This window comes from Cynara cardunculus (assembly GCF_001531365.2).
Source record: "Cynara cardunculus var. scolymus isolate 2C chromosome LG 17, CcrdV1, whole genome shotgun sequence".
NCBI classification, from domain to species: domain Eukaryota; kingdom Viridiplantae; phylum Streptophyta; class Magnoliopsida; order Asterales; family Asteraceae; genus Cynara; species Cynara cardunculus.
Genome location: NC_037544.1, coordinates 6,935,982 through 6,959,386, shown reverse-complemented (window position 1 = coordinate 6,959,386; position 23,405 = coordinate 6,935,982). Strand labels below are relative to the sequence as shown.

Sequence of the window (23,405 nt, the reverse complement as noted above, 5' to 3'; positions counted from 1 at the left end):
CTATTGGTCATAATGTTGTTGTTTTCTGTGTTCACTACTAGTTTTCTTTCTTTATCGTTCACGTTCGTCATAAATTATCGTTAAGGACCAGATAATTCGACGCTGCTCGTGTGTTAAATAACCCGATTCTGTTGCCCGTTTGGTGCCTGTGACTGGTTTTGTCATCGGTTTTGTTTGATTGCAAACATCTTTGAAATATAGGGAAAACAATTTTGGCTTAAGTTGGCGTTTTTGCTCTTATTATTTATATAATTTTTCGGATATTTATCATTATGACATTATCTATAAGGTTTTTTCTGTACATTTCAATTATTTCATATTAATTACACCTTCATGATCGAACCATGGGCGGACCCATAAGGACTCAGGGTCTTGTACACCTGCTCAACCGATTTTCGCAGTTATAGTTTTTTGGGTATGAAAGATGCACATGCTAAATTTTAAGGGGTACTCTGGAGCATTAGAAAACTTAAAGGGACGTCAACCAAAACCGAAAAAGACCTTGAACTTAACTAAAAGCCGAAAAATTCTCTTGAAATCAACAAAAAAGAACTTTAAAATCCTTCAAAATCAACAAAAAAAACTGGAAAAAAAAAATCATTCGAAATGGTTGATTTTTCCATAGGATCAAACCATGACTTTACGAGTCTTTGATCCACCTTAAAGACGTACCCGTTTGGCAAAAATATTGGGTCCGTCTCTACCCCCACCTATCGTTGCAACGACCTTCATCGTGCCTACGCCAAATTCATAAGGATCTTCCTAACCAGATCAAACATAGTTTTTCCTTTGTACGAATCAAGTTTTTTCAGAGTACTATCAATTATGTCAAATGCTTCATTCAAATTTTGTACTATTATATATGTATGTGTTTATGCATATGAAAATTGTGTAAAAATGTTTATAAATTAAACTAATTAAATATTTACTTCATTTATGTCAATTATAACTGTTATATGATATATCAAACAACTTTAAGAGCAACTTGTCTAATCTTATCTTAGCACTGCACGGATAAACAACTTGTCATGTCCAATCGTATCTGCATATAAAACACCACCTAAATATCGTTGGAAAACTTTCGCTTTAGAAAATCACACTCATTGGAAAATGATTTTTATACCTGTCGATATTCAGACAAAGTTCAAATTAAATATGACTTTTATTGTAGATTTTAAGTTTTTTTTATTAACCTGGATATCCAACCCGCTATGCGAGTCGACTAATCCCAGGACGACCACCTACTTTGCGGATAGCCCGGAGTCGGCGCATTTGAACCTCCGTGACTATAAGGGGATTTTCATTCCTCCTTGGATTTGAACCTGCAACCTCCTGATACTTTTGACATTTTGGATTTGAACCTGCAACCTCCTGATACTTTTGACATTTGGAGTCAAGCTCAAACTAATCAAGCACCACCATTGTGGTTGATTTTAAGTTTTCTTCTGTATTTAAAAAAAATATTACTGAAAATATTTTTAGATTTCCATTTCCACCAATCATCGTGGCTTCACCATTAACTTACAAATAATAAAAATATTTTGATTAAACTATAAATTTGATCGTCATGGTTTTTAAAAAATTACACTTTTAGTCAATACAGTTTCGATGTTATAACTTATAAGATGGTCATCGTGATTTGTTAAAACTGTTTGCATTTGGTCCTTTCATCTAACAGAAGTTAATCTTTTTATCAAATGAGAGATATTTTCGTTCCTTTTATCGATTTAATTACCCAATCAAAAACCATAAGAATCAAAATCGTAGAATCAATTTTAACTGAGTAAAAGGGAAAAAAAAAGTCAAGAAAAGGGACGAAAATGCCTCAAAATTTAACGTAATTCTTTAATGGCCATTAGAGAAAGGGACTAAATCTAGATGTTTTTGCAAATCACGATGGTCATCATGTAATTTCGAAACTTCAGGGAAGAAAAAGGTTATTTTTGACAAACCACAAGAACCAATTTTTTTTTATTAACATGGACATCGAACCCGCTATGCGAGCCGACTAATCCTAGGGCGACCACTTGCTTTGCAGATAGCCCAGAGTCACCGCATTTGAACCTCCATGGCCACAAGGGGACTTTTATTCCTACTTGGATTTGAACCTTTAACCTCCAGATACTTTTGACCTTTGGAGCCAAGCTCAAACCAATCAGGCACCCCCCTTGTGGTTAAGAACAAAATTTGTAGTTTACTCAAAATATTTTATATCGTATTTTAAATTTTTTTTTTAAAAAGTTCACCAAATTTATATCTAATTTTAGTTTACAAATAATGATAGTGGTGGATTCTGAATTTTAGCCGAGTGGGTGTACCACTGTACCTTTAATCAAATCAAATGCTGGTAAATTCAGGAGTTGTTTATTTACCTCTTAATAGTTTCATTAAGAAGCCGTTTCTGAATTGTTAAGAGGTAAATCTTGCTTGGTAATTTTTTTTTGTCTCTTAATGGTTCTAGAACTCTCTAAATGCTTTGTATTCAGGGTCTCCCTTAACCATTCAGCGCCCTAATTTCATTGTAAACAACTACCAGATAATTATATTTCATTTTGCACTATATCATGAGAGTCTATTAATCATTCCGACAACTTAATCATTCTGCACCAAACCATTTAACAGCTGCCAAACAACCCATCACTCGATGTATTTTTAGCCGAATTTTGTCCTTTTTTTTTTTTTTTGTTGATTAATGTATATTTTTATGTTGATTTCGAGAAACCTTTTTGGTTGATTTCGAGAGAGTTTTTCGGTTGATTTCGCGGGATCCTTTTGATTGATTTTGAGAGAATTTTTTGCTTTTTTGGTAAAGACTAATCTAAAAACTGAACAGGGACGAAGACATGGACGATCCCAATGTAGAGCATGAGGGGATCCGTGCCACCTTCTCGTTTCTCCATCGTAGTATAAAAATTTATAGGGGCTTGAAAAGTGTCATTGTATCAATTTGTTGTGTGCCACCATATATATTTTGAAACTACATGAGGAGACAACTACACAAGTTTTACTTGATAGAGTTTGTTTGCAATAAAATATTGCAATAAAAGACTTGGCACATGATCACACATAAAAACAATGAACTAACCAATGATGATTTTGTGAAAAATATATCTATATTTGTTTCTTATAGTCAAAACAGTACCACTTAGACTAAATTTCTAGGTCCGTCCCTAGACAAAGACTTGTGCTTCTGTTTATGAAAAAAATCAGAATTCGTGGTTCCGGAAGTAAAGTTGAGGGAGGGTCAACCATATATGAATACATGGACAGACCTACAGTGGTGTCAATGTGCCACAATATTATTTCTCCGTTGAAATGTAAAAAAATTTAGGTTCGTGAAAGGTGTAAGCGTATTAATTTGTTGTGCGCCACTATTTATATTTTGAAACTACAATGATAGCACGTTTTCTTCGGTAGAGTTGGTTTGTAAGACTTTTATTTCACCCTAGACCCGAGTTTGAATCCTGTTAGTATCATTTTCTTAATCAAATGGTATCACTATTTAAAAAATTCCCCTATATTTGTACTTATAGTCAAATGATGCTACTATTTGAATTTTTTCCAAAATAGTTTAGGATTTTTGAAATTTGTAGGTTTATAATAAAAATTAAAATATTATATATGTATTATCCATACTGTTGTAATGTTTGTATTTTGAAAATTATTTAATATATATTTAATTTAATAATAATCGAAACTGAAAAAAAGGAAAGTATTTTTCAACTTGGAAAATAGTAAAATAAAACTAAAAATGGCAAACAATTGACCCCACGTGAGCAGCTGAAACTCCACCAGAGCCACCACTTGCCCACCATGGGGTCCCACAAGTAGACGTGGCAGGTAAACTGCATACGTGGCACAATCATGAGATGGAAACTGATTGTATATCGTCCGTCTTTCTCGTCCACCAATTCCTAGATACACTCTCTCTCTCTTCTCCCCTCCTTTCTTTTGATCTCCCTGCCACGTGTCACCCTACAACTCCCCTTATTTCCCCCACCAAATATTATTTTATTTTTTATTTTTTTCTCAACGCAATCTCTCTCTCTCTCCAGAACCTACGAAACTGGTATTTGTGGATCCAGAACTAGGGTTTGTGGATGCAACTTTATTGATTTTCTCGGCCGAATTTGGTGGATATTTCATCTGGTATATTGACTTCGACTTTTCTGGTGAGTTTTTCCGGTAGATCTTACTTGAAATTGTGTTTTTTTTTGCTTTTGATTTTGTTAGTGTTCGAAACTTGTTTATGAGCTATGATTTCATGTTGTTTCAAGATACTATGTGTTGTATAGTTGATGCAAACAAATAATCAAAAGAACAAATGATCTTTTTAGGGTTTTTTCTTTCTCGTTTGACTTTTCTACTTGCTAATTTGTTCAGTAAGTTTGTTATTGTTTGAAATTTGCGTATGAGCTATGATTCATGTTGTTTCAAAAGTCTGTGTGTTGTATAGCTGGTGCGAAGAAAGAGTTAAATGAACAAAGGACGTTTTTGTGTGGGTTTTTTAGTCGTTTTGACTACTTTAGTTGCTAATTTGTTCAGTAATATTTGTTTAATTTTAATCGATTGAAAGATACTACTGTGAACCCTAAAATTTGTCTGATCTCCATTCATCGACACTATTTTCTAATATACGGTTATGCCTCTGTTCTGCTAACGATAAAGTTTCTGTATAAATGTTGTCTGACCTAAGAAGTTTGTGATAGAGGTATCATGGAGTTGGTTTTTCTTCCTAAGCGAACAAGATTTCATTTTCTTTTATTTATTGATTCTAATTTCAGGTGCAGTACTCTTTTTTTATTGTGTTTGTTGCTTTGTTGAACAGAGGTAAAGGGTGGTCTGTCTGTTTTATATTGTTACTTTGGTCAAGTATGAGGGTGGATCAGAACATGGGTGCATCATCACGTACTGGATAGAAGTTGAAGGAATGTCAGACTTGTCTATTTATGAGGTAGGAGTTTCATATTCATCAAGCTTTGTAATATTGTATTTGCAACGGTTCCATTGAGTAATTTGCTGAATGAGTTAGCTGTAACAAGTTTAGCGCTTTAGCTTATTGGTAATGTAAACTGTAACATGTTTTTGTCATTGCTCATGACAAGTGGTTGCGCAATTGAAGCTCTAATCAGTGAAGAAGACATGTGATTAGCTAGTAATATGTCTTCTACCTCAGGCACAACTGTACTTTCTTTAAAAGTTGTTTGATTTGTGTAAGAGCTTTCAGTTAGTGAATGCATAATATGTGTTCTTTTCCGATGCTAAATGTTCCAGGAAGTAATGTGAAAAGTATTGAAATGCATGCATGTGCATGTAAAGGATCCTTGCAGTGTTTACTTCTGTCAGTGAAGAGTTTCTTTTCTATCCTTTTTTTGATTAGAGGAATATTCTTCAGTCTACTTCAAATGAGAGCAATGCTGGACATGATGATGTATTAGTGACTTAGTGTTCATCTATTTTCCTTTGTATGCAACTTAATGAGGTGGAGCTTTAGATCTGCATAGTGTTGTCCCTTAATGTACCCACTTGAGCCTTGAAATCTGTTGACTGTTTAATGTTGCCAAACTGGAGTGCCAAATGCAGAGCTAGCCTGCTTTATTATCAGTATAGAGTGGCTGTCTGTAAGCTTTAAACCACACGATCATAATATACTGGGCAAGGTTTTTACTACTGGCCCTCTATTCTTTTAAAATCCTGATCTTGAGTTTACGAACTAACCATCAAGCAGTGTCTCCTGTTTATATGAAATTTAAGAGAAGTTGGTTAACTCTACAGTTGCTACAGCTAAAATTTTGTAACTGGTGTTACAGCTTGAAGATATCATCTGGGATGACTTTGATCGCAGTGGTGATCATATAGTGCCCCACTCTGGTAACAACCATGGTAGTGAAGATAAATGTGAGGAAGACAGCTGTAAGAAGCCTCGACATGAAGAAACACCTCTTCAGAGCAATACAGGCAACCTTTATGCTTCTGGTGATGTTTGTCAAGTAAAGGAAGAAAGAGACACTAAGACATTAAATGAAAAAAGGAACATGATGGAACAAGATTCATGGTCTCATAGACCTGATGATGTATTTGCTGCTTCTGGTGATGCTGGCACAGCAGAAGACATGCCTGGTTTACAAATTGGTGATGCTGGGATATCAAATCATTGCTTCAAAAGCAGCAACATCACCTCTGACAGTGAATTATGCACAGATGATGGCATCCCCAAAGATGCCTCTGCTGCAGTTGATAGTAACTCCTACAATTACCCTCCAAGTCACATCCACCAGTCGGCTGATCTTAATTTATTCTCCAATGATTGTGATGATAAACAATCAAGTGATCTTTTATATTATGGCTGGCCTGATATTGGGAACTTTGAGGACGTGGACAGGATGTTAAGGTAATCCTCACTTCAAAAAACTGAAGAAAAATATGTTTACTTTTTTTAATGTTAGGATAATTTTCATGCAAGGAATTAAATTCTCCCCTTTTCAGTTATTATCACAAAATATGGATTTACATACATCATTTCCATGTGCAGCAATTGTGATTCGTCATTTGGACTGGGCGTTACAGGGAGTGGCGATGAATTGGTGTGGTTTACATCCGAAGATCCAGCTGGAGGATATGAAGAAGCATTGAAGATGGACCTCAAGTTTCCATGTTCAGAGTCAAGTGCTTTAACAAATATGTCACAGGATAATGGACCTCATGAATCAGATAACAGATCTAGTTTTGTCTCTGAAAGCGAAGATCAATTTAAGCTCAAAGATCAGGTTGGTCTGGTTCTATTTATCAAAGCAAGTTTGATGTACGTTCACTCTTACCAATTGAACCATCTTTACAAAATGTTGTGTAACTGTTGGTAATGTTTCTTTAATTGCGAATCTGAGTTCATTGTTGTGGTCCCTTAGAAAACGATGCAAGGAATACCCACTTACAGAAGGTTAGAAATGGTGTTTAGAACAATTTTCTTTCAGACACACAAGTTTCGTAGGGTTGACACATACACGAACTCTTGGTTGAAGAATTTCATTTACCATATTCTGAGTGGAAATTGCATGGGGACTGCCATTTTTACATCGTTTTTGTCTGTAGAAGTTATTGATACGTTCATATCACCTGGTCTATTGTCAGTGAGCTACACTTTTCTGATGTTGACCTTTACACTCTCTTGTGTATAACCTGTATGTTTGAAAATCTTTTGCATTACATCTAACTACATAATTGATATAATCAATATGTCCATTTGCAGAAAAAACAGTCAAAGCAACAGAATCAGACAGAAGGAAAGAAAGCAGGTCGGTGTGTTGTAAATTATGGTTTGAAAAGCAATGACATTCGGCTTTCTTCAAGCGATGAATCTGATCAAGTTTTCACCTCCATAGGCAACTGGCAGCAAAATAAAAGCTTAGAACATGATTCTTTTCGCTACAAGCAGAGCAGCTCTTATCTGCATTCAGGTCATGATCATGTTCCAATGCAAACTAACGGTGCCCAGGTGATGACTGGAATCAAATCTGAAAATAAGGGTCTCGCAGCTCCTTTCCGAAAAGAAGCTTCCAATGCAACAAACCAGGTTCATTCAGTGGAGAGTCTCGGTGATTCTTTATTTCAGGGGGCTGCTTTTGAAATCTCTGAGAGAAGAAAAGTACATCATGCACATGCATCCCAGCCTTCACTTAGTGGAAACCAAAAACAAATGGGTATGATGCTTCAGGCTTCAGGAAATGACCTGTTCTCATCCCAAAAGCAATTCCATATTTTGGAAAAAAAACCTGAAAGCCAAAATGATATGGAGGAAGTTAAGAAAGGAGCTTCTGCAGAATTAGCTATGATAGGTGTACCAGAAGGCTCTTCCATTAGTTCTGAGGTGGATGAAATCTCACTAGAAGCAACTAGTTTCCTCCAGCTTCAACAGGTTATGGAACAGGTAGGATGACATTGCCTTTCTTCATCAAGGAATCTGGTTTTTGCATTAGAGGTCTTAATACTATCATGATATAAGTACAGATTATATTCATCATTGGACATCCCTGTTGTATCCACTGGTTAACGCAGAAGCTTTGAACATCCCTATTGCATTATCAATGTTTCTAAAAGTTGGACTGCTTAATTGTAGCCACACATGTCAAAATCCTAAACTTGCATTCCTAGCCCCTTTTCTTGTTAGAATTCTGCATGTTGTATGCTATTAATACATATCCTCAAGGCACAGTTGTTTTGCTTGGCATTCCCCCATCTAATGCAAGGTAAAATTTGAACCGTATTTATTACTACCTGTAGATGCATATCAGCCCACATCAAGGAGAAATATGTGACGTTCTTGAGCTACCAAAGCATCCAGTTATTATGTTAATAAGTTTTTGATGCATATCAGCCCTCATCAAGTAGACGGTTTCTATAGAGAATGAAGATACAAACTTCAAGAAAAACTAAGGTAGGCTGGCTTTTTGGGCCTGATTGTATTCCAACTGCGGCATGAATATGCCTTAAGGAAGTAGAAATAGTTTAAATTACTAAGCTTTTAATGGTATTCTCAATACAAAGAAGATGCTTAATGAGTATTGGCCCTGATTGACAGAACTAAAGGAAATGCTCCAAGTTGCATTAATTTCCGTGTCAAGCTGATAAGCCGTACACTGGAGGTATAATTTGGTTATTGTGCAAAGGTAAAGAACACAAGCTGGTTTTTTTAGAAATCAATTTGGATCGTTGCCATAAAGAAGCATAGGAGAAGCTATATTCTTAATGAAACAATTTACTGGAAGATACTAGGGCAGCTAGAAATTTGCATATCGTACTTATATTAATCAAGGTGATCAGCCAGCTGTTAAGGCCTCTATTGGCCTCGATAGGCAGGTATTAAGCTGGGAGTCTGTAAGAGTACATAAGATTGAAGACCTAACTGCAGCAGTATTGATGATTTCATGATCTTCAATCTAGCCTTGGATTGATGTAGTATTGTAGAGGGAGGAAAAAAGGATTCTGCAATATTATTCAGAGGTAGGGGTATGACCAGTTCAACATGAGGGAAATGGTCAAGAGATATTCAAATATTCAAACCCTTAAATAGAAGAACATGGAGAGATGTCATTCATGTTCTAGAGTCCTACTCATCTCTTCTAATTTTTAGCGCTTTCATATTATTCATACCATAACCACTTTTAAAGTATGGGGTGGGAATCAAAAAGGTTTTGTTGTCGCTGTGGAGCTAAGTCTTCCCTGTAGACACTTCACTAGCACGTCTTGTTGGCCAAAAATGGTTGTATAGCAGACTTCATGTTCGTTAAAGGCAATTTAACATTCCCATTATATAGTTCTAAAATAATGTAATAGTTTGCTCCAACTGAACCCAAAAGGTAATGAGCCCAGAATGCCATGACTAATGTAATTAATATAGCAGAAGCATCTATTTTTAATCATTTTAGCTGTGAGTGAGCAACATTTGGAATACCTGGAAGGGCCTATCAAGTGCAAAGGAAGTTATTAGAACACATTGCTAAGCAATGAAAAGAAGTGCAGCAAAGCACTTCAGCAGAAGTATGGAAATCCAATCCAAGTTAAGGTAGACAAGTGGTAAAGGAACTTTGCCTTCTCTAGGATAGATGTATCCTATAACATGCTTATCTGTTGTCCAAGGACTGAAGGAGAATGTAAACGCCCATAGCCCTATGGACCCTGTGTATCATTCACATGGTTCGTACCTAGTGGTTCAATTGCTCACAATCAGGTGCCCTACGTATAATTGATACTGTGATTGTATTTATGAGAGATACCCATCGGGTTAGAGGAACTCAAGGTGTTGCAAGCCACGGTTCTTGACAGGTGCTAGAAATTGTGGTCAGCATTTTAGTGTGACGATGTTTATATGCAAGAGAAAGATAAAAGGGTAACAAAATGTCGTTCACTTGGGTGGATGTCAAACACGTGGCCAACCGATGTTAAAGGCAAAGGCAACCTTGTGCAGTAATTGAAATTTGACAATCAGTGAACGCTGGTTTTGCAATTCTTTTAGGTTAACAATGAGAAATGAAACCAACAAAGAATGAAGGAATAAGTTCTATGATGTTGAACAAGACATAATAGGTAGTTCTTACAAAAACATTGAATTGTAATATAGGTAAAGATGATTTTGAAGTTGAAAAACTGAAGCATACTAGACATCTTCTTAATTCCAGGATGACCATGGTTGAGTGAATCCAGTTATAAAGAGCATGGCTGGCTCTGGTTACATTCCTAAAATCAGCATGAAGGAAAGCAACTCATGGGTGATCTCCAAAGAGAGATATGGAATGGAGGACTCCACCAAAATCCCAACTAATAATGTGCGAGGGATAGAGGAGGGGGAGGGAGGGAGGGGGAGAGAGATGAGGGGGGAGACAGATCTTGTGATTATCTAAGACAGGAGTTTTGATGAGGAGATTGAAGGTAATATTAATCATCTTTGCAGGTTCCGAGCTGATGTGGATGGGGTAGTTCCTATGGCACTCTGCAAGATAATTGTGTTTTGTCAAGTAGGCCTCCTCACACACAGCAGGTAGCCCATTGGGTGGACCTGTAGGGGGCTTGCAGTGGAGAGGTCTCTTTGACTAGCCCCTTTGATACTTTTTTTTTTTTTTTAATATGTATTAGTGTTCTTCATAAATCTTAAGGTAGTACATGGCACAATTTGTATGTATTCTTCTTGATTGTATTGCTAGCTTTCTAAGTTGTGTGGTTTGGACCTGTGTACTTTGCAGTTGGATTTGAGCACGAAGTTATGCATCAGGGATAGTCTGTACCGTTTGGCTAGAAGTGCAGAACAACGACATAACTATGCCGGTATAAGAGACAGAACTACAAACTGTGGAGCTACTGATGGGCCTTTAATGACTGAAGGGACTGACAAGTATGTTTTCTTTCTCTAATTTCAACATTTTAAGTGATTAGTTAGCCTTCATAAATTGTTTGCAATGGAACGCTTGAGCAAAGGCATATTGACATTCCTGATATTGGTAGTTTCATAGCACAGTTGCTCTGTCGAAATTGGTAGCTTGTTACATGCCTCCATAAGTCAACTTCATGGACTTTGATTAGTGCTTATATGGCAGCTATTTGAGGGATGGTGGCATTTGTAAGTTATCTGTAATTTAGAGGTCAGGAACACTTGTGAATTCAAAGAGGGTGGATCGGTAGTTTTGCTTCAGTCCCTGGTTGGAGTCCAGATGCCAATGGAGGGTCATGAGCTTCGGAAAGGCATAAGATTGTAGTTGAGTAAAGTATGGACAAATGAACCATATGTAATGAAGTTAAAAAGACATTGGCGTTTTGCAGTAAAGCGACTACTGCCTCTTTTGGTATTAGACGGTGATGATTAAATGCAGGAATGAAGACAGAAAGTTTGTACCAAAGGGGCCAAATGATAAAAATATTGTGTTGTGGAACATTAATTCTTTGTACTCTCAGCATAATGGCCTAGTTTCTTCTCTTTCCTTTTTCTGTTGGGGGAGGGGGGTAGATATGCCTTCACATAGATGCTTCACAAGGTTGAAGGGAAAAGCCATGGATGCTACTTAGCGCTCAAGTACATTTGTCCCTGGTTGGATGGTTGTACACATGCCGATATCAAGGGATGGCATTACTTTTGAATGGTGGTGTTGGAACTCCAATAATAACTATTGTTATATCATGTGTTTGGCCTCTACCGTCAATGACAGAAAATTGAAAACGAAAAATATGCTTTGTTGCTGCCCAAACACAAACTCGCTCAATGCTTATACCACAAAACACAATGTGACAAGTTGAGTGTGGTTTGGGTTGACAACGTTAATTGTAATAGACAATCCTTGAATAAGCTTAGGAGTTCTGTAGAAGTTCTGATACAGGCCATTAGAGATCAAAAATCTGTTATGTCAACACAGTATACAACTGATGATCAGAAGTAAAACTAAGAAAGCAGATGTGTTGGATACATTGTTGCCATCAATTCTTGAGGATCCGGCTCCAACAGCCTGTAAGGAACTTGATGTGAAAAGAATTGTTGAACTCCAGGAAGAGAGAATGTTTCGCAAGGAGGATGAAACATTGTGTTGTGCGCACATTAAGAACCCTCTTTCTTTCTTTGACCGCTTATATAATGTATATGCATCGATAACAGATTGAAGAGAGTTATGGAGCACGGTCAAGTATAAGTACAAGATACATGATAAAAGGTATTAACAAGTGAATTCTCTTATGTATTTTGCATAAATGCACAAGTGAGAACCATTATGTCAAAACCCGAAAGAAATGATGGTGGTATCAAATCTTTCTTGCCAATGTTTTATTTGTTAGCTTGTTTTAAGTCATACAGAGGCTTAACAAGTCTACACACTTTCTGCTCTTGTGATGATTATTACAAACCCTTTGGGTTGCTTCAAGTAAACCTCTTCATTTAAGTATCCGTTCAAAAAGGCCGTTTCACATCTGTTTGATGAATGGACAATTCTTTTACGGTTGAAAGTGCTATACAAGTTCATATAGAACTGATTCTAGCAAAAGAAGCATAATTGTTGAGGCAATCAACTCCCTCTTTTTGTCTGGATTCTTTAGCCACCAATCTTGTCTTAAAAGGTAGGTACCGATCCATTTTGGTGTAGTTTTCTTTTGAATATCCATTTGGAACCTATAGGTTTCACACCTTTGGGTAGATCAACTAACTCCCAAGTTTCATTACTCACCATAATGGAATCTATTTAGTTATCTTAATATTCGTTGGATAATGCTAAAAATAGCAAGGCATATAGATTGTTAGACAAAATCAGGTGCAATCATAGAATTCTTTTATCTGACTTGAACATAGTCAAGGATAAAGTAGGTGATAAAGTAAATGAATGAGAAAGCTATGATGATAAGAAAAAAAATGCTATTTGATCAAACCTAGCGAGGAATTGGAACAAACTTTTGGTTAATGAAATCAATTGAACACTCTTTTGTTGTTGGTATTTTGTGGTGGTTTAAAAGATTGCTTTTGAGGTAGTTTTTTTGATGATTTAGAACACTGCTTTTGCATAAGTTTCTACGATGGATTGGTAGATTGGTTTCACATTTGATGAATGAACGTTGTTTTGATATTTTGGAATCAATTTTGCTGTAAAATAATATTTATGGCTTAGTAGATGGGTTTGGTCTTCCTATGGGTATAAATCTCTGCCCATTTTTGCAATCTCTTCTATATTTATATTTTGTGCATGTCTTTTGATGATTTGACTTTCTATTACATAAATCATAGTAAGTCTTATTGTTGTCCAATTTGGACGTACATATCAAAGATGCTCAAACTTAACCCTTCACAACAATCTTAATGTGAATGTTAAGTCGTTTGTCATGAAAGGATTTGATAAGGGCTAGGAAACATATTTCAGGAGAAAATAAAGGATAATTGTCATCTTATCCAACTTAATTGATATTTTAGATAGTTTGTTTATTGTACTAGGATTCCATACAATCAATCATAAATAGAGGGTAAGGTAAAAGGTAGGCAAATTCATAGTATTTCTGTAATAATACTTTTAGGTTTTGTTACCATTTCAGGTATTGAACCAATATAATTCGCTTTAGGTCCTATCAGTATGTTTGCAATTTCACTATATATTGGAATGAGACAAGAGTTGGTGGGTAGGACAAGAGTTGTGTACATATCAATTGTATGAAATTATTTTCTAGTCTTACTGTGAATGAATCTTCACAATAGATATAATGTAAGGTTTAATTTGATTTCGTGAAAGTTTGTTTCTAATTTCACATTTAAATAGATTATATAATCTAGTTACCGATGTAGTATAAATTGTTTCAAGATAATAAGTTTCATGTATGAAATTGTTCTATCTTAAGATCCATTTAATGAACTTTAACAACAAACTTAGTTTGAAGGTTCCGTTTTAAATAGAAAGTGTAAAGTATTAACAAAAAAAATTATATTCAACATCAACATAAATGGAAACAAGTAAAATATTAAATAATACACAACTAAATATTATAAAATGAATATGACATAAATGGATGTTCATGATATTCATGATGTAAAGTAAAAAAGCCCATCAATCTAGCATTCGTTGTTCTTTGGACAATTCCTAGAGTCATGATTGATTAGTATGTTGTTGACAACTTCCCCAAACTTCTTTCCATTTCAATTTTTGTTAACATATTCTCCTCATGCACTAACAGATCGTTTGCTTGTTCCACGACCTTTCTTCCTTGCATTCTTGGGAACTTGGAGTTCTCTGTCACCTCAACAGGTCATGTTGTACAAAGTAAACTTTCAATTATACGGTTTTTGCTTCTTGAAGACTCCGTAACACTACTAGAACCAGTTTAGTATCAAACAACCTGATATTATCTAGGAATTAACGAAGTTCCTAAAATCATTGCCTGAACGATTAGTGATGCCGTCCAACTAAGGAGTATATGTCAGAAACAACTTTGTTTGCATCTGGAGTTCCGTTCGACATTCCCATAGTTTATAAGTTGATGGTAACTTGACATCCTCTTTTCTCCAAGTATATATTGTTTCGAAATTTTCTTGATCTCATGACACGTTAACACATAGACGACATGACAACATAATGCATCAATAAAAATTTGAAACACTACATACTTAGACGTTGGAGAAAAGAGGCTGTCAAGTTACTATCAACTGAGACAATATTGAATGAAACTCCAAATGTAAATAATGCTCTTTTTGACATATACTCTTTAGTTGAGCGCATTACTAATCATTTAGGCAATGATGTTGAGGAACTTTGTTAATTTCTAGAGAATATAAAGTTGTGTGATAATGAGTTGGATTCTACTGGTGTTACCGAGTCTTCAAAGAGGAAAAAGACTACGATGGAAAATTAACTTGGTACAACACAACGTGTTGAAGTGACTGTTCTAGTTCCCAAAAATGTAAGGACCAAAGAATGTGGAACACACAAATGATATGTTAGCACATGAGAAGAATCAATTAGCTAAAATTCAAGTGGAAAGAGGAGTTGCAGTAGTTGTGAGCAACTTACTAATCATGACTCTATGAACTGTCCAAAGAACCATGAGCTCTAGACTGATGGTTTTTTTACTTCACATCAGGAGTCCAATAAACTTTCTTTTAAATCATTTATTTTATGAAGTTCATTTGCTTTTTTTTGGGTATTTTAGTTGTTTTCAGTTATGGTTGTTGAATATTTTAGTGTTAATGGCCTACACAATCTATTTCAAATTGAACCTTCAAATGAAGTTTGCTATGAAGGTTCATATATTGATCTTAAGGCAAGAACATTTCATACACGAAGTTTATTATCTCTGAAACAATTTATACTACATTTGTAACTAGGTATATAATCTATTTAAATGTGAAATTAGAAACGAACATTCACGACAAACAACTTAACCCTTACATTATGTTTGTTATGAAGTTCATTCAATTGATATAAATTTGAGCATCTTGAAATGTACGTTCAAATTGGACAACAATAAGACTTGCTACCTTTATGTGGTAGAAAGTCAGACCATCAAAAGACATTGTACATAATATAAATGTAGAAAAAATTGCAAATGTTGGAATAGATGTATACTCATAGCACGACCAAAACCCATCTACTAAGCCATAACTATTATTTATAACAAAGTTGTTTCCAAATTATCATAACAATGTCCATTCTTTAAATGTGAAACCAATCATCTAAACCGTTCCATAAATTTCATCAAAAAGCAATGTTCTAAATCATCAAAAAGTAATCTTTGAAACCATCATAGAAAGTGCCTAAAACAAAAAGACAACGGTCAGTTGTTTTCATCAACCAAATCTTTATTCCAATTCCTTACTAGGTTTGTCCAAACATCGTTTCTTTTCTGTCATCATGGCTTTCCCAATCATTTAATTCATCATCTACTTTATCCTCGTCTACATTCAAGTCGGATAATAGCATTCTACCATTACAATTGATTGTTTGTCTAAAATCTATAAGCGTTGCTATGTTTGGCAAACGATTATTAAGATAACAATATGGATTCTGTTACGGGTAATAGAACTTGGGAGTTAGCTAATGTACCCAAGGGTGTGAAACCCATTAGAGTCAAATAGGTATTCAATATATAACTACATCCGGATGGAACAATATATGCCTTTAAGGCAAGCTTGGTGGCTAAAGAATCCAGACAGAAGAGGGAGTCGATTATGTTGACACTTATGCTCCTTTTGCTAAATCAGTTCTATGTGAACTATATCACTTTTGGCTGTAAAAAGGATTCTACATTTATCAGATGGAAGTGAAAACAACCTTTTTGAACGAATATTCAAATAAGGAGGTTTACAATTTTACATAGAGCAACCCGAATGGTTTGTATGGACTAGAGCATAAAGTGTGCAACGTTTGAATATGCTCCTAAATATTGGCACGAAAGACTAGATACCACTATTGTTTCTTTCGGGTTTCAGCACAATGGTGTTGATAGGTGTACTTATGCAAAATGCACAAGAGAATCCTCTTGTTATTACCTTTTTTTCGCGCTTCATACTTAACTCTAGTGTGTTCCATGAGTGCAAATAGATCATCCAAGCGGTCGGAGAGAGAGTATGTGTACTTAATGTGCCCACAACATAATGCTTCATCTTCCTTGCGCAACATTTTCTTTTTTTGGAGTTCAACAATTCTTTTTCCCATTAGGTTCCTTATCGGTTTTGTTGGAATCGATCATCAGGAATAGATGGCGACAGTTGGTTCAATACATGGAATATTTTCAGGATCACCGGCCCATCTAGTGTAGTTGCACCTTCGAACCTGTCCAGCTTGACAAAGTCCTGGTTTATTATGCGAAAGTTTGTTGAGGGAGGCCCGGATTCCATTTGCTCGTTTTAAAACCTTTAAGATTGTTGGAAATTTGTGTCAATTAATTAGAACTGGGATTAATACCGCACAATTTAAGTTAAAGTCGGGACTTATGCTGCACAAGTAAATTGATCCATCATAGAAGCACAGTGTTCACATAGTCTTCACCTTTTTCATGAAATTAAATTGCATTGTGATAATGTATACTAACCTTTTAACCACCAAAGTTGAAAATTAATTACACGGATTAATATCTTGTTCTTAAAGGTTTTAATGACACTTTTACTGTGAGTCTACAATTCATTGAGCCACAAGATTCGATGTTGTTCATTGGGCTGGTTACCAACAGCAGTAGCGATTGGCTAATGTAAAGTAGATGTAAAAACAGCCACGGTCTCGGGGCCACGTGCGTTGCACTTTCATAGAACCTCTACCATGCTCTAACTCATTCAAACAATGGATGGGTCCCAACATATATATATATATCACTTATTGTTTGTTTTTCTACCTGTGGGATGAACGTAAACTTCAACCGCTCTAAAAGTTCCAACAGGAACTTACTCTTTTCTACCATCGGTTGATCCCCACAGCTTCTCATAAGGTTCCAGATCAAATGTGTACTGTTGGACCAACACACTTGTTTTGAAGTCATCAATCTTTTTTGAGAAATAAGCTGTTAGCAATCAGTACGGGAAGGCACAGGTTTTGCTGGAGATTGTAGTCACGCTCTATCGGGACCTTCATCCTTGGTGGTGTTTGATGTGATATACTTTTGGGCTGTCGATCTTTATTGTAGCTTTCTTCTTATGATCATTTTCCATTTGAGCTTTTGCTCTTGGATTGTAAATCCATCATCCAACCAGTCATCTCACTGCGTCGAAGTTTTGTCCATATCTTCAGGTGAGACTGGTCAAAATCTGTAGGGTGGTCCTCGAAGATAGGTTGGTTAGGATGGTGGAGATGTTTTCGCTCTTCCGTCTTTGATCTTGTCACAGCCAAGTGTTGGTTTCCTGTGAACGTTTTGTGTTGAAACCTCTGCATGTGTTGTTGTTCTCACCACAATACCTGAATAGGGTCTGAGGTCTTAGGTATTAGATTGAAGGGATAATGTTGTGGTGAGATTAGCGGATGTAATGGCGGAAAATGGTGGTTAGATGGTGGTGGAAAGTGGTTTCTGAAGAGCATAATCATAGGATTATCTCAATGAGCTCTCTTTTCTTCGTTTCAACTTCTATTTGTACCCTGGTACTTGCTACAAGCCTGCTAAGATTGTATCCAATTTGTTTTCCTGATTCTTTAATGTTCGATTTTCAGGTGCACTGGCTTTATGGATATTGAAACCGATACAAACCCTATAGACCGGACAATTGCGCATTTATTGTTTCATAGGCCTTCAGACTCATCTAACAAGCCTACTCCTTTACCCCTCAAACCAAATACAAAGGTGAGATCCAACAATAAACCCTTTTCTCTGGTATCCTGAGTTTTTATTTCATCTTCTGATTCTTTGAATTGAATTATGTGAACTCCAGACCCTACTTGTCTTATTTACCAATTATAATTTGATTTAAAGTTATCTTGTGTGCAATTTTCAGGTTCATGGATCTACAACCGGTCCACCAATGGTGGCCGAGGAACTATCGTATGAGGAAGGCGCAAATGAATCAGACGACAAGATTTCAAACAGTGGAAAAAACTAACATGTCGTTAGGTAACCATGCGTGAGTTTACGAATGTGCAATATAATTTATAAAATCATCCATCCAACAGGGTCCAATATGGATGCATAAGCTTGTTAAAACGGTTAGGAAATATCGGGGGTTTTATAGTCTTTATTGGCGTCCCATCCTTTGTGTCTTGTTCGTTTTGATCGTCTTGCTGTATCTATTACTTCTCATGGTGGCCCAATTTTGACCTAGAATTCATCCATCTATGTCCATATGGTGTTGTTTTGGATGCTTATACAATGGAAGTACTAGAGTGAGTCTCACTTTACAAGTGCATTGTCGTCTTCGTTACTTTTTCTTTCTCTTCCGGTTAATTGGGCGTGTACATCAACTGTCGGTCATTCCGCATGAACGATTTCATAGTTGACCAGTTGTTCATTTTACGGCTTCTAGTTCTGTTTGTTTCAAGCCGAAACATACTCTAATGAACGTAATTAATATTATCGTTATATTGTATTCATAGTTTTAAAAAAATGAAAATACAGATAGGGGTGTTTGATCATTTGTTATTATTTCATTTCAATTTTTGAAGCTACGTTCTGTGAACCAAATATGTAGATTCCAATTTCTGTCAACCAAACCGTGGTTAAACTTTCAGGTGAATTTCATTCCAATTTCATCTTGTGAATCGAGCTCCCCTAAGCCTTCTAATGTTTTTCATCGTCATGCTCTTTTAAGCATTTCATAAAACCAGTCAAGGGACGGTCTCGAGTACATAGTTTTTATAGAACATAGAAGGTACGAAGGCGAGCAAAGGTTTGCTCACGGAGATTGGTTCTCACGTGCAAAGGCAGAACGGGAGTTTGACTGGAAGGCCCACTCGTCGAGTAGTGGAAGAAGCTTAGAAATTGTAGAAAAACGTAGTTAAAATGCGAAGTCATATTTGTTTGCATGCATCTCCGTTAAAATATTATCATCGACGATGTTAACTGGGACCATAATCTTTATTTTTGTTGTTGCAAGAAGGAATAGCAGCTATGAATTCAATTCAAGGGATTTTAAGTTAAAAAGTAGTCATATTTTCTTTGTTTAAACTTACGATTGAGATCATTGTGGACTAATAGTGTTTCCGTTTCCTTTTCCTTTTCCTGGTTAACCATGGGTGTCTGGACGAGTTTGTACGTATCTCGACTAATTTCAGGAACTTTGGAGAACAACCAGAAAAATTCCTAGTGGCCTTGCAGGACTGGAACCGTTGATCTCTGAGAAGGATCCTAACATGCCCAAACCTTCTTGGACTTGTTAGAGACTGTTTGACAATTGTTTGAATGGTTTGATGCAAGATTATTAAGTGACCAAAATAATTAAGAGACTTTTATCATATCATGGAGAATAAAATGTGGTTGTTTGGTAATTATTTAGAATGAAACTAAGAGGCTCTTATCATTAAGAGAGAGATTTTTTTTTTCTGTCAAACAAGGTTTAAGATTTAAATATTGTATTTTAATAGAATTATTAAAAAGCATTGATATATATATATATATATATATGTATATATATATATATATATATATATATATTTCTCATTACTCTTTTAAAAGCTTATATTTAGAACTTACGTTTTAAATAACTTATGGGGCAGAACGAACCCATCGATTGGTTCTCAATCAGGATCGTCGAATAAAATTACACGAGGCCATGGGTGTCCCTCACCCTTTGTTTTCTTAGTGGCTGTTTACCAAAAAAAAAATCAGGTAAGCGTCTACCAAAATAAGAGAGCTGATTAAAATAAGAGGTCTGATTCAAATAAGTGTTAGACAAAAAAAAATTAATGTTTACATAATATTCTGCATTAAGTACTGATCCAATAAAAATGACAACTGTACCCTCTGTTAAGTTTAATATTATACCCTCTATTAAAGTTTAAAACAAATATTAATTTGAAGAATTCATATAATATTAATTTTTTTAGAAAATAAAATATTAATTTTTGCTTTAGAACCAAAATATTAATTCTGTTGTTTCTTCTTCCAAATCGTCTTCCCTTATGATTTCCTTTCAGTTTTTCCGTTCTAAGATTTTCCTTTCATTTCATGGTATATTTAAATTCATTTTAACATTTCATGGTATATTTAAATGGTTCACTAATAATATAATATGTTAATTAATATAAATTGGTAAAGAAAATTAAATAATAGAATTTGTTAATTAATAGATTTCAATTTGATTTATTTTATATATAAATATATATAATATTAAAAGATTGGATTTGTATAACCAATTACAAATTTTAGAAAATATTCACATTAAATGATGATTTTTTAGGCCAAATTGCATGAAAAAGTAATGTACCTTGACTTGATTCTTATTTTGAGTAACGTATTTTCAGAACTTCCATTTTGGTATCTAAGATGTAAAGTTTTAAACATTTAAGTACCCAGGTAACCCAGTGAAGACTAATCTTAGACTAAAAAAAAGACTAATTTTAGATTAAAAAAATCCACGTCACTAACTAGGTCAACAAATAATACCGAGTTGGATACTACATCACTCGCCACATCAGTATGATAATCGGTTAATACTTCAACCAGTTACCCGGATACTTAAATGTTTAAAACTTTACATCTTAGGTACCAAAATGGAAATTTTGAAAGTACGTTACCCAAAATAGGAATCAAGTTAAAGTATGTTACTTTTTCATGCAATTTGCCCTTTTAAATAACCATTACATAAAATAGAAATGAAAACAAACCTGGTCAATCTTACATACCTTAGTTAATCAATAATTTCTCAAAAATAATAATTAAACTAAATATTTTATTAAAATATATATCAAAATTTTATTATTTGTGAAACAAAAGAAATACATAATTTTAAATAATGATGAAATAAAAGTTCCATATTTTTCTTATAATCTTCTGAAATGTCCATATACAGTTATGATTATTTATTTATTACGTAAGTAAATTCTCCAACCAAATCCGTTTCTTCCTTCTATACACCTAACGTAAGAAATGTTGTGTTGAGGGGGTGTTTGAGATTGTTTATTTGAAACAACTTATGTTTTTCTATAAAAGCACTTATCAACTTATTATAAGTCAGAAATGTTTAACTTCTTCAAAAACTTCTTATTATCGGTTTGGCACCGGTGTAAGTTGTTTATCCAAATACCCAAAAATGTTTATTACCGATACTACACTAGAATAAGTCAATAAGTTGTTTTTATAAGCAATCTCAAACACCCCCTGAGTAGTGTTGAAGGACCTATATAGGAGTTACGTGTTTTAAAAGGTAGGTTGAATTTGACAAATAGTCAAATTCTTCAACAAAAAGATATCTACGAATTTGATGAATTTGACTATTTGTTGAACACTGAGGGAGCGTTTGGTTCGTAGAATGGAATTCAATGGAATTAGAATTTATCAAATAAATTTGACTTTGAGGGAATGGAATGAAATTTGATGGAATTTGACCATGTCTTTTAATTGCGTTTGGTTGGATGGAATTGGAATGAAATTCTTAATCGAATTGGAATTTTTTTGTTTCGTTCACGGAATTCAACGAGAAAATTACAGGCAAAAAAAAACTGAAACTGAAACTTTCAGCCTGGGTTCGGGGACATCTTATCGGGGACGGGGAGGGGATCGGGGACAAATTCGGGGATTTTAACGGGGACGGGGGCGGGGATGGGGGYGGGGACGGTGATCATCGACCCGGCCCGGCTTGATATGTGTGTATATATATTTATTTTAATTTATATACATATATATATAATATTAAATTTGGGGATTTTAACGGAGATTTTAACGGGGATTTTTAGATCTGTTTCGGGTTCGGTTACAACCAACGGTGAACGGGAAAAAGAGGATTTTTACCTTAACGAATTCCCAACGGGGATCGGGGAAACCGCGGGACCCGATAAGATCCCGACAGGGATCAGGACGGTCATGGGGACGGTTTTAGTTATCGGTTTCTGGGACGGGGATACCAATAACCTGCCCGAACCTGGCCCGTTGTCATTCTTAGTTTTAAACGAGATCGAGCAAAGGAGATCAAGCATAGCAGAACAGAACAAATCGAGATACAATGTCGATGAATGGATGAGGGCTAAGGAATTTGTCGGATTGGAATTTGAAATCCGTGGTATATGCGGTGGAATTGTGAAATCAATGAATTAAGGAATTGGATGGAATTGGTTGGAAATGGAATGATTCCTTCACAATTATGTGAACCAAACATGGGATTTGGAATTTGGTCAAAGATTTGGACATTCCAATTCCACCAAATTCCATGAACCAAACACCCCCTGAATATTTAAGAGATTGTCACATTTCATGGTGGCTCTTTTGTTTCTCGTTTTTTAGAACACCCGGTCAATGGGGCACCATAGTCGGGATTGCTTCCATGGTGGCTATACTATCATGGCGTCCTCACTCTGATTAGGTTTCTTAAGTGGACATGACCTGGGTACAGGTCATTAAGAGAGCGTATGGATCGATCCTAGATTTAGTTTACCATATTTTATTTTTATCCCGGACCTGTAACGAATTTTCCGTATAACCTTTTCTTATCTACAAGATTAAGGGGTTGTTTGGCAGTTGTTGAATGGTTTAATACAAAATGATTAAACAGTCAGAATGATTAAGATGCTCTTATAATATAATGCAAAATAAAATATAATTGTTTGTTAATTGTAAAGAGTAGAATTAGGACACTGAATGGTTAAAAGAGGCTCAAGATACAAAATCATTAAGAGGGTTTTAGAACCATTAAGAGATAGATTTTTTTTTTATCAAACAAGATTCACCTCTTAACAGTTCAGAGACTGCCTTTAATAAAACTATTAGGAGATAAACAAACAACGTCAATTCCTCTTTTATGTCCTCTAAATTGAACAAAACAATAAGTCCGAAAGGTT

General features: G+C 35.3%; 1 protein-coding gene across 12 annotated transcripts; it reads left to right on the top strand.

Moving 5' to 3' along the window:
* The first annotated feature begins 4,072 nt into the window (after positions 1 to 4,072).
* On the top strand, positions 4,073 to 19,221 carry LOC112500267 (protein LNK1-like). 12 transcript variants are annotated; one of them, XM_025103682.1, is made up of 8 exons: positions 4,073 to 4,172; positions 4,829 to 4,954; positions 5,811 to 6,391; positions 6,533 to 6,767; positions 7,247 to 7,924; positions 10,734 to 10,882; positions 18,135 to 18,264; positions 18,416 to 19,049. In XM_025103682.1, exons 2-8 carry the CDS (start codon positions 4,931 to 4,933, stop codon positions 18,518 to 18,520), a joined length of 1,902 nt encoding a protein of 633 aa, XP_024959450.1. In that variant the 5' UTR covers positions 4,073 to 4,172; positions 4,829 to 4,930; the 3' UTR covers positions 18,521 to 19,049. The 12 variants fall into 12 exon arrangements, 11 of the variants coding, with proteins under 11 accessions (XP_024959450.1, XP_024959451.1, XP_024959452.1 ...); XM_025103683.1 differs by having other exon boundaries at positions 4,791 to 4,954; XM_025103684.1 differs by having other exon boundaries at positions 4,785 to 4,954.
* The last annotated feature ends 4,184 nt before the right edge of the window (positions 19,222 to 23,405 follow it).

Bases quoted from the DNA above. Each gene is read 5' to 3' on its own strand.
- LOC112500267 (XM_025103686.1), top strand. From the start codon at position 4,931: ATGTCAGACTTGTCTATTTATGAG. The intron at 7,925-10,733 runs GTAGGATGACAT...TGTACTTTGCAG, and splicing joins TTCAACAGGTTATGGAACAG to TTGGATTTGAGCACGAAGTT. The intron at 10,883-18,134 runs GTATGTTTTCTT...TTCGATTTTCAG, and splicing joins ATGACTGAAGGGACTGACAA to GTGCACTGGCTTTATGGATA.